Source organism: Salmo trutta, chromosome 15, assembly GCF_901001165.1.
Source record: "Salmo trutta chromosome 15, fSalTru1.1, whole genome shotgun sequence".
NCBI lineage: Eukaryota > Metazoa > Chordata > Actinopteri > Salmoniformes > Salmonidae > Salmo > Salmo trutta.
Genome location: NC_042971.1, coordinates 58,530,562 through 58,543,467, shown reverse-complemented (window position 1 = coordinate 58,543,467; position 12,906 = coordinate 58,530,562). Strand labels below are relative to the sequence as shown.

Here is a 12,906-nt window from a genome sequence, read left to right as displayed (position 1 = left end):
CACTCTCCTTCTCTCTATCCCTCCCACTCTCCTTCTCTCTATCCCTCCCACTCTCTTTCTCTCTATCCCTCCCACTCTCTCTCTCTCCCACCCTCCCACTCTCCTTCTCTCTATCCCTCCCACTCTCTCTCTCTCCCACCCTCTTTCTCTCCCACCCTCTTTCTCTCCCACCCTCTTTCTCTCCCACCCTCCCACTCTCTTTCTCTCCCACTCTCTTTCTCTCCCACCCTCCCACTCTCTTTCTCTATCCCTCCCACTCTCTCTATCCCTCCCACTCTCTTTCTCTCCCACCCTCCCACTCTCCCACTCTCTTTCTCTCCCACTCTCTCTCCCTCCCTCCCACTCTCTTTCTCTCCCACCCTCCCACTCTCTCTCTATCCCACCCTCCCACTCTCTTTCTCTCCCACCCTCCCACTCTCTTTCTCTCCCACTCTTTCTCTCCCACTCTTTCTCTCTATCCTTCCCACTCTCTCTCCCTCCCTCCCACTCTCTTTCTCTCCCACCCTCCCACTCTCTTTCTCTCCCTCCCTCCCACTCTCTTTCTCTCCCACCCTCCCACTCTCTCCCACCCTCCCTCTCTCCCACCCTCCCTCTCTCCCACCCTCCCACTCTCTTTCTCTCTATCCCTCCCACTCTCTCTCCCACCCTCCCACTCTCCTTCTCTCTATCCCTCCCACTCTCTTTCTCTCTATCCCTCCCACTCTCTTTCTCTCTATCCCTCCCACTCTCTTTCTCTCCCACCCTCCCACTCTCTTTCTCTCCCACTCTTTCTCTCCCACTCTTTCTCTCTATCCTTCCCACTCTCTCTCCCACCCTCCCACTCTCTTTCTCTCTATCCCTCCCACTCTCTTTCTCTCCCACTCTCTATCCCTCCCACTCTCTCTCCCACCCTCCCACTCTCTTTCTCTCTATCCCTCCCACTCTCTCTCTCTCTATCCCTCCCACTCTCTTTCTCTCCCACCCTCCCACTCTCTTTCTCTCTATCCCTCCCACTCTCTTTCTCTCCCACTCTCTATCCCTCCCACTCTCTCTCCCACCCTCCCACTCTCTTTCTCTCTATCCCTCCCACTCTCTTTCTCTCCCACTCTCTATCCCTCCCACTCTCTCTCCCACCCTCCCACTCTCCTTCTCTCTATCCCTCCCACTCTCTTTCTCTCTTCCCTCCCACTCTCTTTCTCTCCCTCCCTCCCACTCTCTTTCTCTCTATCCCTCCCACTCTCTCTATCCCTCCCACTCTCTTTCTCTCCCACCCTCCCTCTCTTCCACCCTCCCTCTCTTCAACCCTCCCTCTCTTCAACCCTCCCTCTCTTCCACCCTCCCTCTCTTCCACCCTCCCTCTCTTCCTCCCTCTCTCTTTCACCCTCCCACTCTCTTTCACCCTCCCACTCTCTTTCTCTTCCACCCTCCCACTCTCTCTCCCACCCTCCCACTCTCTTTCTCTCCTCCTCCCTCCCACTCTCTTTCTCTCCCACCCTCCCACTCTCTCTATCCCTCCCTCCCACTCTCTCTCCTTCCCTCCCACTCTCTCTCCTTCCCTCCCACTCTCTCTCCTTCCCTCCCACTCTCTCTCCTTCCCTCCCCCTTAATTTTTCCTCTGCTTCCTGCTTCCTGCTTCCTGTACCCCCTGCTCTTCTAGTTCCGTAGCACAGCCTGTGATGTCACAAGGCAGGGATGCCTTACTCTTTCAGAGACACACAGGGTTCTATTTCCTGGTTCTGTTATACCACTGCCTGGTATTGATACATACACTGAGGGAGGAAGGGAAGAGAGTCCTAGTCTTCCTCTTGGCATTAGACTGAATGACTGGCATCCAGTGATTAAACGGTCTGCAAAACACAGCCGGGCCAGTTACCGGTTCACCTTCCTGTTTAGTTTCATTTTAACAGAAAGGCTACCATGGAAAAAATATCAAAATGGCGGGTGACTGTCCAAGCTACTGCACTCGGTCACTGTTGTAGCTTAGCGACTGCACATAGTTGTGCACGTGTCATTTTTGTTACTGAACAACCAACCTGTCTATTGACAACGACAGCCTACATTACCTGCCCCCCCCCAAAACAAATATGAGAGTGGTAGATGTCCAGTCTCCCTTATGGCTCTAATCTGATAGTGGTAGTGGGGTGGTAGATGTCTAGTCTCCATTATGGCTCTAATCTGATAGTGGTAGATGTCCAGTCTCCCTTATGGTTCTAATCTGATAGTGGTAGTGGGGTGGTAGATGTCTCCATTATGGCTCTAATCTGATAGTGGTAGTGGGGTGGTAGATGTCTAGTCTCCATTATGGCTCTAATCTGATAGTGGTAGTGGGGTGGTAGATGTCTAGTCTCCATTATGGCTCTAATCTGATAGTGTTAGTGGGGTGGTAGATGTCTAGTCTCCATTATGGCTCTAATCTGATAGTGGTAGTGGGGTGGTAGATATCTAGTCTCCCTTATGGTTCTAATCTTATAGTGGTAGTGGGGTGGTAGATGTCTCCATTATGGCTCTAATCTGATAGTGGTAGTGGGGTGGTAGATGTCTCCATTATGGCTCTAATCTGATAGTGGTAGTGGGGTGGTAGATGTCTAGTCTCCATTATGGCTCTAATCTGATAGTGGTAGTGGGGTGGTAGATGTCTCCATTATGGCTCTAATCTGATAGTGGTAGTGGGGTGGTAGATGTCTAGTCTCCATTATGGCTCTAATCTGATAGTGGTAGTGGGGTGGTAGATGTCTAGTCTCCCTTATGGCTCTAATCTGATAGTGGTAGTGGGGTGGTAGATGTCCAGTCTCCCTTATGGTTCTAATCTGATAGTGGTAGTGGGTGGTAGATGTCTCCCTTATGGTTCTAATCTGATAGTGGTAGTGGGGTGGTAGATGTCTCCCTTATGGTTCTAATCTGATAGTGGTAGTGGGGTTGTAGATGTCTCCATTATGGCTCTAATCTGATAGTGGTAGTGGGGTGGTAGATGTCTAGTCTCCATTATGGCTCTAATCTGGTAGTGGTAGTGGGGTGGTAGATGTCTAGTCTCCATTATGGTTCTAATCTGATAGTGGTAGTGGGGTGGTAGATGTCTCCATTATGGCTCTAATCTGATAGTGGTAGTGGGGTGGTAGATGTCTAGTCTCCCTTATGGCTCTAATCTGATAGTGGGGGTGGTAGATGTCTCCCTTATGGCTCTAATCTGATAGTGGTAGATGTCCAGTCTCCCTTATGGTTCTAAACTGATAGTGGTAGTGGGGTGGTAGATGTCTAGTCTCCCTTATGGTTCTAATCTGATAGTGGTAGTGGGGTGGTAGATGTCTCCATTATGGCTCTAATCTGATAGTGGTAGTGGGGTGGTAGATGTCTCCATTATGGCTCTAATCTGATAGTGATAGTGGGGTGGTAGATGTCTAGTCTCCCTTATGGCTCAGATCACATGCCTACATAGTATACACTATAGACATGCATCATTCACACAAACACCCAGCTCAGAGAGGCCCAGCTCGGAGAGGCCCAGCTCAGAGAGGCCCAGCTCAGAGAGGCCCAGCTCAGAGAGGCCCAGCTCAGAGAGGCCCAGCTCAGAGAGGCCCAGCTCAGAGAGGCCCAGCTCAGAGAGGCCCAGCTCAGAGAGGCCCAGCTCAGAGAGGCCCAGCTCAGAGAGGCCCAGCTCAGAGAGGCCCAGCTCAGAGAGGCCCAGCTCAGAGAGGCCCAGCTCAGAGAGGCCCAGCTCAGAGAGGCCCAGCTTATGAGCTCCATCAGCAGCAGATTTTCATTTAGAATGGAAAATGAATGTGTTGGTGCATCAAATGTTGTGCATCGAATCGTATCGATTTTCCATCACACGCTTTTCCATCACGAAAAATTAATGATATATTCACACACACTCTCTCTCCACCCCTGACCCATTAACCCTGGCCTATACGACATTGCTCTGTTGCCACGGTAACCACCTCTGTATTGATGTTGTGTTGGTATTAACAGTTGATCATCAACTCTGCTCTGTAAATTAGTAGGTAGTGGCAGTCACAGAACACACAAACCCAGACACAGCACATATATACACACACACACACACACACACACACACACACACACACACACACACACACAGAACACACACACAGACAACAGAATGCGCACAGACACACACACAGACAGAGACACACAAAACTCAGCAGGACGTACAGGTAACTGGCTAAATGAAACACCAAATGATGGAATTTCTCATGGAAGAATGGTATGAGTTCCAGACACTTGTAGAATCTATTGAAGCTGTTCTGGCTCGTGGCGGCCCAACGCCCTATTAAGACACTTGATTTAGGTGTTTCCTTTATTTTGCCAGTTACCTGTAGAGTGTCACACTCGAACAGAACAGACATCGTACCCGAGTGTGGGTGGGTAACACTGACAACTCTAGTTCACATACACTACATGAACAAAAGTATGTGGACACCTTCTCGTCAAACATCTCATTCCAAAATCATGGGCATTAATATGGAGTTGGTCCCCCCTTTGCTGCTATAACAACCTCCACTCTTCTGGGAAGGCTTTCCACTAGATGTTGGAACATTGCTGCGGGGACTTGCTTCCATTCAGCCACAAAAGCATTAGTGAGGTCTGGCACTGATGATGGGCAGATAGGCCTGGCTCACAGTCACCGTTCCAATTCATCCCAAAGGTGTTCGATGGGGTTGAGGTCAGGGCTCTGTGCAGGCCAGTCAAGTTCTTCCACACAGAAAACAATTTCTGTATGGACCTCGCTTTGTGCACGGGGGCATTGTCACGCTGAAACAGGAAAAGGCCTTCCTCAAACTGTAGCCACAAAGTTGGAAGTACAGAATCGTCTAGAATGTCATTAGCATCTGTAGCGTTAAGATTTCCCTTCACTGGAACTAAGGGTCTGAAAACAGCCTCAGACCATTATTCCTCCTCCACCAAACTTAACAGTTGGCACTATGCATTTGGGCAGGTACCCTTCTCCTGGCATCCACCAAACCCAGATTCGTCCGTCGGACTGCTAGATGGTGAAGCGTAATTCATCACTCCAGAGAAAGCGTTTCCACTGCTCCAGAGTCAATCAATCAAATTCAATGAAATGTATTTATAAAGCCATTTTCACATCAGCCGATGTCACAAAGTGATGTACAGAAACCCAGCCTAAAACCCCAAACGGCAAGCAACGCAGATGAATCCAATGGTGGAAAGCTTTACACCACTTCAGCCGACACTTGGCATTGCGCATGGTGATCTTAGGCTTGTGTGTGGCTGCTCGGCCATTGAAACCCATTTCATGAAGCTACCGGCAAACAATTCTTGTGCTGACGTTGCTTCCAGAGGCATTTTGGAACTCGGTAGTGAGCGTTGCAAGCTAGGACACGCTTCAGCACTCATCTGTCCCGTTCTGTGAGGTTGTGTGGCCTACCTAATTTGAAGGCATATCCACATACTTTTGGCCATATAGAGTGTGTGTGTGTGTGTGTGTGTGTGTGTGTGTGTGTCTATATATATATATATATATATATATATATATATATATATATATATATATATATATATATATATATATATATATATATATATATATATATATATATATATATAGTGTATTAATTATAATTGTATCATATTTACACTCACACACTCCTCAATCCCTATCCTCCTTCTCTTCGCCCTCCTCCTCATCATCATGGCTCATATGTTCCGGGCATGACGGTCACACGGAGGAGGAACAGAACACAAGGACATTCTGAGAACATTCCACGGAACATGGACGTCGCTGATGCATTTATATTACTGAGTGTTCTGAGGGTGCCTGGAGCATGGCCAGACTCATCACACACACAGAGGGAGAGTCAGGCTTTCAGCAGACACTTCCACAGACCTTGAGGAGTGTATAGCATGCCAAACTAATAGTTGTGATTTTACAGACACACACACCTCTGTGTGTTGGAGAAGCACAAAGGCGACAGAGGACAGAGAGACAGGACGGAGGCGAAATGGAAAAATGCCTTTGAAATGTACACCAGCGCCAGCCATGCCGGCCCAAATCTGGGCCGACTCAACAAGACCCACCCGGCGCCACAGAACCCAACAAAGCCCAGAGCCAAAGCAAGATGCCCAATCAGCACAGCAGAGACTGCGTCCCAAACAGCATCCTAGTCCAATAGGACTCAGGTCATAAGTAATGCACTATATAGGGAAAAGGATATCATTTGGAACACAGCCATAGACACACTGACCATCCTGTCCCTCCGCTCCCTCCCCAGGACATTGGCTCTGTGTCCCACCCCCAAACAGAGGACTGTAATCCAGCCAACCAAGGGGGCTCCTCTCCCCTTACCGCCCAGCTCTCGCCTCTCCCTTTGACCCTCCCTGTCTCTCAACTGCCCCCTCCTTACTCACTGTGTGTGTGTGTGTGTGTGTGTCCTCCTCCCACCAGATGGCCCATGAACCCATGCTGCAATAGGAACCCAGCGATCCAGTAACCCTTTGCCTCTGAACCTTTGCCAGAGACCTCTATTCCATCTGATAGGGATAAGGGGGGGCTTATTCTCACTGAATAGAGTTATCAGGACGGAATTTCAATTGACACAATACATACACTTTTCAATTGACATTAGTGACGGGAATGTCACGAGCCGAGAGAGGGTTTGGTTGACGTTCTCAAAAGTACCGTGAATGTCACAGTAGCCACTAGCCAGGAGGAGAACCAGTGCAAACTATTCTACTAGCTAAAGTTAAAGGGAAATGTAAAATGTTAATCTTTACATTCATTATCTCCAGCACCACCCCAACCTCAACATATGAGAAAATGACGCTTTTCTGTATTATGTTGTGAAATACATGTTTTATTTTGTTTGTTTTTAATTTAACCTTTATTTAACTAGGAAAGTCAGTTCAGAACAAATTCTTATTTACAAATGACGGCCAAACCCGGACGATGCCGGGCCAATTGTGCACCGCCCTATGGGACTCCCAATCACGGCCAGATGTGATGCAGCCTAGATTTGAACCAGGGACTGCAGTGACACCTCTTGCACTGAGATGCAGTGCCTTAGACCGCTGCGCCACTTGGGAGATATGCGTTTCCAATAACATTAACCAATTAGTAGGCAATTAGTATGCAATGCCTTTTCATAATTGGTTAAAATCACACATTGCACACCGATGATGAATTCGAAACATCTTCCTCTATATTTTTAACTACAAAACATAGAAAGCGCCATTTTCACATATGTTGACGTTGTGGTGGTGCTGGAGATTATGAATTTTGAAATGTTCCCTTAAGCAAGCAACTCTTCCATATACACTCTTGAAAAAAGCAACAATTCACAAGCATGTACAGACAATTAAAGCGTTTCAGGGCCTAAAATGTACTTTTTGTTCACCAGCCACTGTGGCAAGTAGATAAAAAGAAATCTGCATGCCACTAAGATTTTTTTACCAGCCAAAATGGTTCTACTGGCCCATTCACACTGGAGCTCTCTATATTCAACCTGACCTGGTTCTACTGGTCCATTCACACTGGAACTCTCTATATTCAACCTGACCTGGTGCTACTGGCCCATTCACACTGGAGCTCTATATTCAACATGACCTGGTGCTACTGGCCCATTCACACTGGAGCTCTATATTCAACATGACCTGGTGCTACTGGCCCATTCACACTGGAGCTCTATATTCAACCTGACCTGGTGCTACTGGCCCATTCACACTGGAACTCTCTATATTCAACCTGACCTGGAGCTACTTGGGGGGGAGCAGGTACAGAAGACCGGATCATCCCCCCCCCCAACTACCCCCATCTACCCACGACAGATGGTCCCTTTAGGACTTAGGGTCTCATTTTAAGAGGCTTTAATGTGAAAAGGGGAGAGGAATAAAATGCTAACTGATGACCCAGTCGGTGTGTGCAGATCAAATATTTCAATGCAGCAGGTATCTAGAATACCTGCAGTTTGTAGAGCTGGCCTTTCATTTATCACCATCCAAGAGCCCATTAAAACAGCTGGAGGAGGCCAGACGGGCTCCAGACTCAGTGCCCATCCATACCCCTCTGCACCAATCCCTCACAGCAGGGGCGCCTCCACGGCCAGGTGAACCCCTCACCCTCCCTCCACCCCAGGTGGGAGCCATAGGGGGTCCAGACTCAGTCCACCCCTACCCCTCTCCGCCCACTCCCCTCCAAGGTACTCACAGCAGGGGCACCTCCACGACCAGGTGTACCAGGTTACACATCAGCTCCTCCAGCAGATCCTCTCTCCCCGTGTCTGCAGAATGAGAGACAGAGGGAGAGAGAGAGAGAGAGAGGGAGAGAGAGAGAGAAAGAGAGAGAAAGAGAGACACGGAGAGAGAGAAGTTTAGCCAATTACCTAGCCTGTCTCTGCTTTCAACCACCTTTCAATTAGACCAGCCAATAGCTACGCTGACCCCCTACTTGACTACAAAGAGTACTTTGTGTCCGTTTGGGTTCAATGGAAAAACGTGGAGAGTGGAGACCCAAGCTCACCTCACAGGAAAACCTACACACACAAGACCCCAAGGCACAGTGGGGTGGCTCTGTTGGATGCATGGCCTTGATAGCTATTAAATATACACTCCAGCGGCCAGTTTATTAGGTATAGTACTGGGTCGGACCCCCTTTGCCACCAGAACAGCTTGATTTCTTCTGGTAATGGAAACATTGCTCAATTGGTATCAAGGGAACTAACATTCCCCACACCATTACACCACTGCCACCAGTCTGTACCATTGACACCAGGCAGGATGGGGCCATGGACCAGGGCCTAAAATTGACACCCGCCAGCTGCGGGTAAATTTTGGCATTGGTGGGTAAAACGTCTATTTCACCAGCCATGTTGGCGTGTGGTCAGTGCTCCACAGTGCGAGCGTTCCACTCTCATCTGTGAATAGAAAGTCAAGAATGATCACATTTATAGTAACATAAATTGCTGCAGTAGCTTTTTTCAAAGTATTTCTGGTGTTTTGTTTCATAGCTGGTAAATAATCGTACAAAGTCAAAGAACTACGAAGTCTATATTGCCTATGCCACCTCACTCAGCCTGGCTGGGGGGCTGTGCGCACGTGAAGAGCTGATTGAAATATTCATTTTTTAGAAGCGCTGTGCACAGGCTTAAAAGTTGGTCTAATTTACTTGGAACTAAAGTCTACTCATGTCATCCAAAAAAATGATAGTTGACTCATCTGTCCATAGAACATTCTTCCAAGAGTCTTGAAAAACTTGAGTCAACTTTTTTGGACGAGACGGGTCTCATTATGTCTGGTGAAAACCAAACACTGCATTCCACAGTAAAAACCTCATACCAACGGTCAAGCATGGTGGTGGTAGTTTGATGGTTTGGGGATGCTTTGCTTCCTCAGAACCTGGATCATTTCTCTTTATAGAAGGAACCATGAATTCTGCTCTGTATCAGAGACTTCTACAGGAGAATGTCAGACCATCTGTCTGTGAGCAGAAGCTGAAGTGCAGCTGGGTCATGTAGCAAGACAATGATCCAAAACACACAATCAAGTCTACATTGAAATGGCTAAAAAGCAACATATCTGAGGATTTGGAATGGCCTAGTCAAAGTCCAGACCTAATCCCAATTGAGATGTTGTGGCAGGACTTAAAACGACCAGTTCATGCTTGAAAACACAAATGTCGCTGAGTTAAAGCAGTTCTGCATGGAAGAGTGGGACAAAATTCCCCCACAGCGATGTGAGACTGACCAACAACTACAGGAAGCATTTGGTTGAGGTCATTGCAGCTAAAGGTGGCACAACCAGTTATTGACTGTAAGGGGGCAATTACTTTTTCACACAGGGGAATTGGTTGTTGCATAACATTGTTTATTAAATAAATAAAATCAGTATATTTTTTGTTGTTGTAAACTCAGGTTCCCTTTATCTAATATCAGGTTTTACTGAAGATCTGACAACATTCAGGAGAAAAAATATGAAAAAGAGAAAATCAGAAAGGGGAAAAATACTTCTTCACAGCACTGTACATTACTTCGTACTTGTAAAACATTTGTTTTAGAAACATTACAAAGCATGCTCATCCTTTTTTGTGTGTTTTGTTTGTTTAATTTTAGCGTCTTGTAGATTATTTTTTTTTCATCTCATGCCACAGTGGGAGGTGAACCAAAAAGTACAATTTGGCCGCTGCCATAAGCATGACAGACCAGGAAGTGGGATTTGTCAGACCAGGCCATGTTTTTCCACTCCACAATTGTCCAGTGTTGTTGATCGTTGACTGGAGCTACTTCTTACTGTTTTTAGCTGATAGGAGTGGAATCCAGAGTAGTCGTCTGCTGCAATAGCCCATCTGTGACAAGGACCGGCGAATTATGCGTTTCCGAGATGCCGTTCATGCGCTGGTACTTACCGCGCTCAAAGACACTTAGGTCAATAGTTTTGCGCATTCTAGCGTTCAATCAAACAGTCACAATGCCTGTCTGCCTGCTTTATACATCAAGCCACGGCCACGTGACTCACTGTTTGTAGGAGCGAACCATTTTTGTCAATGGGCTGGTGTACCTAATAAACTGAGAAGTGAGTGTAAAGATGCTCTGAGCTATGGCAACAGAGACGAGAACCGGGCGGTCTTGTAGATTGTTTTATCATGGCAAACGTCCATTTATCGTTTACCTGTTCTGATTGACCATAGGGGTGTCTGGATATATTAGGGATGTGCATCTCTCCCTTTCAAGACAACTCGATACGTATAGATGAGCTCCAATACAGGAACGATTAGTTTGAAACGATTCAGTTTGATTGGAGAATGAATTAATGCGATACAATTCGATGCACTATCATTTATTGGAGAAAAACATTTATTTTCCATTCTAAATTCAAATCTGCCGCTGATGGACCTCATGAGCTGGGCCTCTCTGAGCTGGGCCTCTCTGAGCTGGGCCTCTCTGAGCTAGCTTTTTTTCTCTCTCTCTGTGTATGTGTGTAATTGATGTATGTATTATGTAGACCCTAAACGGAGCCATAAAGGAGACTACTACCCCACTACCAGATTAGGGGGGGTGTAATGTAGCCTGTCTTTTTTGTTACCCCCCACTTTGGTTCTGAAATCACCATCACCTACTAATTTACTTGTTATTTTTGAAGATTGTGTTTCAGCTAGTAATGTATCAATATTTATCTTTAGAAATTAGCTATGAAATATAGCCAATGAATATATAGCACAACTTTGGATTCCACCCGTCTCATAATTGAATGGTTTTGACCGTTCGGGAGTGATTTTCTCTTCTCCTCCGTGATGTCTGTCCTCGTTATGAAATGATCATCTTTACCCTGTATAGTATATTTTTTTTAAATGACCATATACACTGATTGTTTAAAGCAACACTTTCAAAACTATTGCTGATGGTGAACCTGAACAATCCAAATAAAATCTATTGTCAGCCTCATTCAGCAGCTGTAGCCAGATGAGTTGTCTCTCCGGAAGCTAACCTTTATTCTGGAAAAACACAATTTTCAACAACGCATAGATAACAATAACGTAGAAAATTACACAGGTTGCCACTCAACTAATACAGCCTAATATCAAGCAAGCCATTTTAGCGTTTGGAGCAGGCCGCCTACCTCACGTTAGATTGGGAACAGTGCACAGTTTGAATAGGCTACTGATATTGCAAGGGGTTGTTCAGAATGCAAAATGACTTGTAGGTCAATGACCGTCAACACAGTTACATGCTTAGTTTGACACTGAAGGAGAGAAAGCATCAGTTGTCACAGAAGATTAGAGGTATTTTCGGAAGGTAGATAGAATGTAAGATGAGCAAAACATTTTAGAGAACCGGCAAGTCGTAACTTTTGAATCGATTTTCTGACCGATGCATGTTACATTTGGATCGGTTTGGGGTCCACGGACCGATGCACTTGTATCTTAAACATTTTGAATCAGGGACCGATGCGTATTGGTGAATCGTTACATTACCCAGGATATACAGTACCAGTGAAAATGGACACACCTACTAATTCAAGGTTTTTCTTTATTTTTTACTTTTTCCTACATTGTAGAATAATAGTGAAGACATCAAAACTATGAAATAACACATATGGAATCAGGTAGTAACCAAAAAAAAGTGTTAAACATATCAAAATATATTTTAGATTCTTCAAAGTTGCCACCCTTTGCCTTGAAGACAGCGTTGCGCACTCTTGGCATTCTCTCAACCAGCTTCATGAGGTAGTCACCTGGAATGCATTTCAATTAACAGGTGTGCCTTGTTAAACGTTAATTTGTGGAATTTCTTTCCTTCTTAATGCGTTTAAGCCAATCAGTTGTGTTGTGACAAGGTAAGGGTGGTATACAGAAGATAGCCCTATTTGGTAAAAGACCAAGTCCATATTATGGCAAGAACAGCTCAAATAAGCAAAGAGAAACAACAGTCCATCATTACTTTAAGACATGAAGGTCAGTCAATGCAGAAAATATCAAGAACTTTGAAAGTTTCTTCAAGTGCAGTCGTAAAAACCATCAAGCACTATGATGAAACTGGCTCTCATGAAAACCGCCACAGGAAAGGAAGACCCAGAGTTAAGTTGGAGAGGATAAGTTCATTAGAGCTACCAGCCTCAGAAATTACAGCCCAAATAAATGCTTCACAGAGTTCAAGTAACAAACGCATCTCAGCATCAACTGTTCAGAGGAGACTGTGTGAATCAGGCCTTCATGGTCAAATTGCTGCAAAGAAACCACTACTAAAGGACACCAATAAAAGAAGAGACTTTCTTGGGCCAAGAAACACAAACAATGGACATTAGACCGGTGGAAATCTGTCCTTTGGTGTGATGGAGTGCTGCATCAGATGACCTGGCTTCAACAATCACCACCCTCAACCCAATTGAGATGGTTTTGGATGAGTTGGACTGCAGAGTGAAGGAAAAGCAGCCAACAAGTGCATAGCATATGTGGGAACT

At 46.0% G+C, this 12,906-nt stretch overlaps 1 protein-coding gene across 3 annotated transcripts in view; it reads right to left on the bottom strand.

The window, feature by feature from the left end:
- dym (dymeclin) overlaps positions 1-12,906 on the bottom strand; it is a 161,202-nt gene that overhangs the window by 134,228 nt on the left and 14,068 nt on the right. For all 3 annotated transcript variants that reach the window (XM_029692339.1, XM_029692338.1, XM_029692340.1), the window contains one exon: positions 8,162-8,234. In XM_029692339.1, coding sequence (XP_029548199.1) covers positions 8,162-8,234 — 73 coding nt within the window. The remainder of the gene's footprint in view (positions 1-8,161; positions 8,235-12,906) is intronic.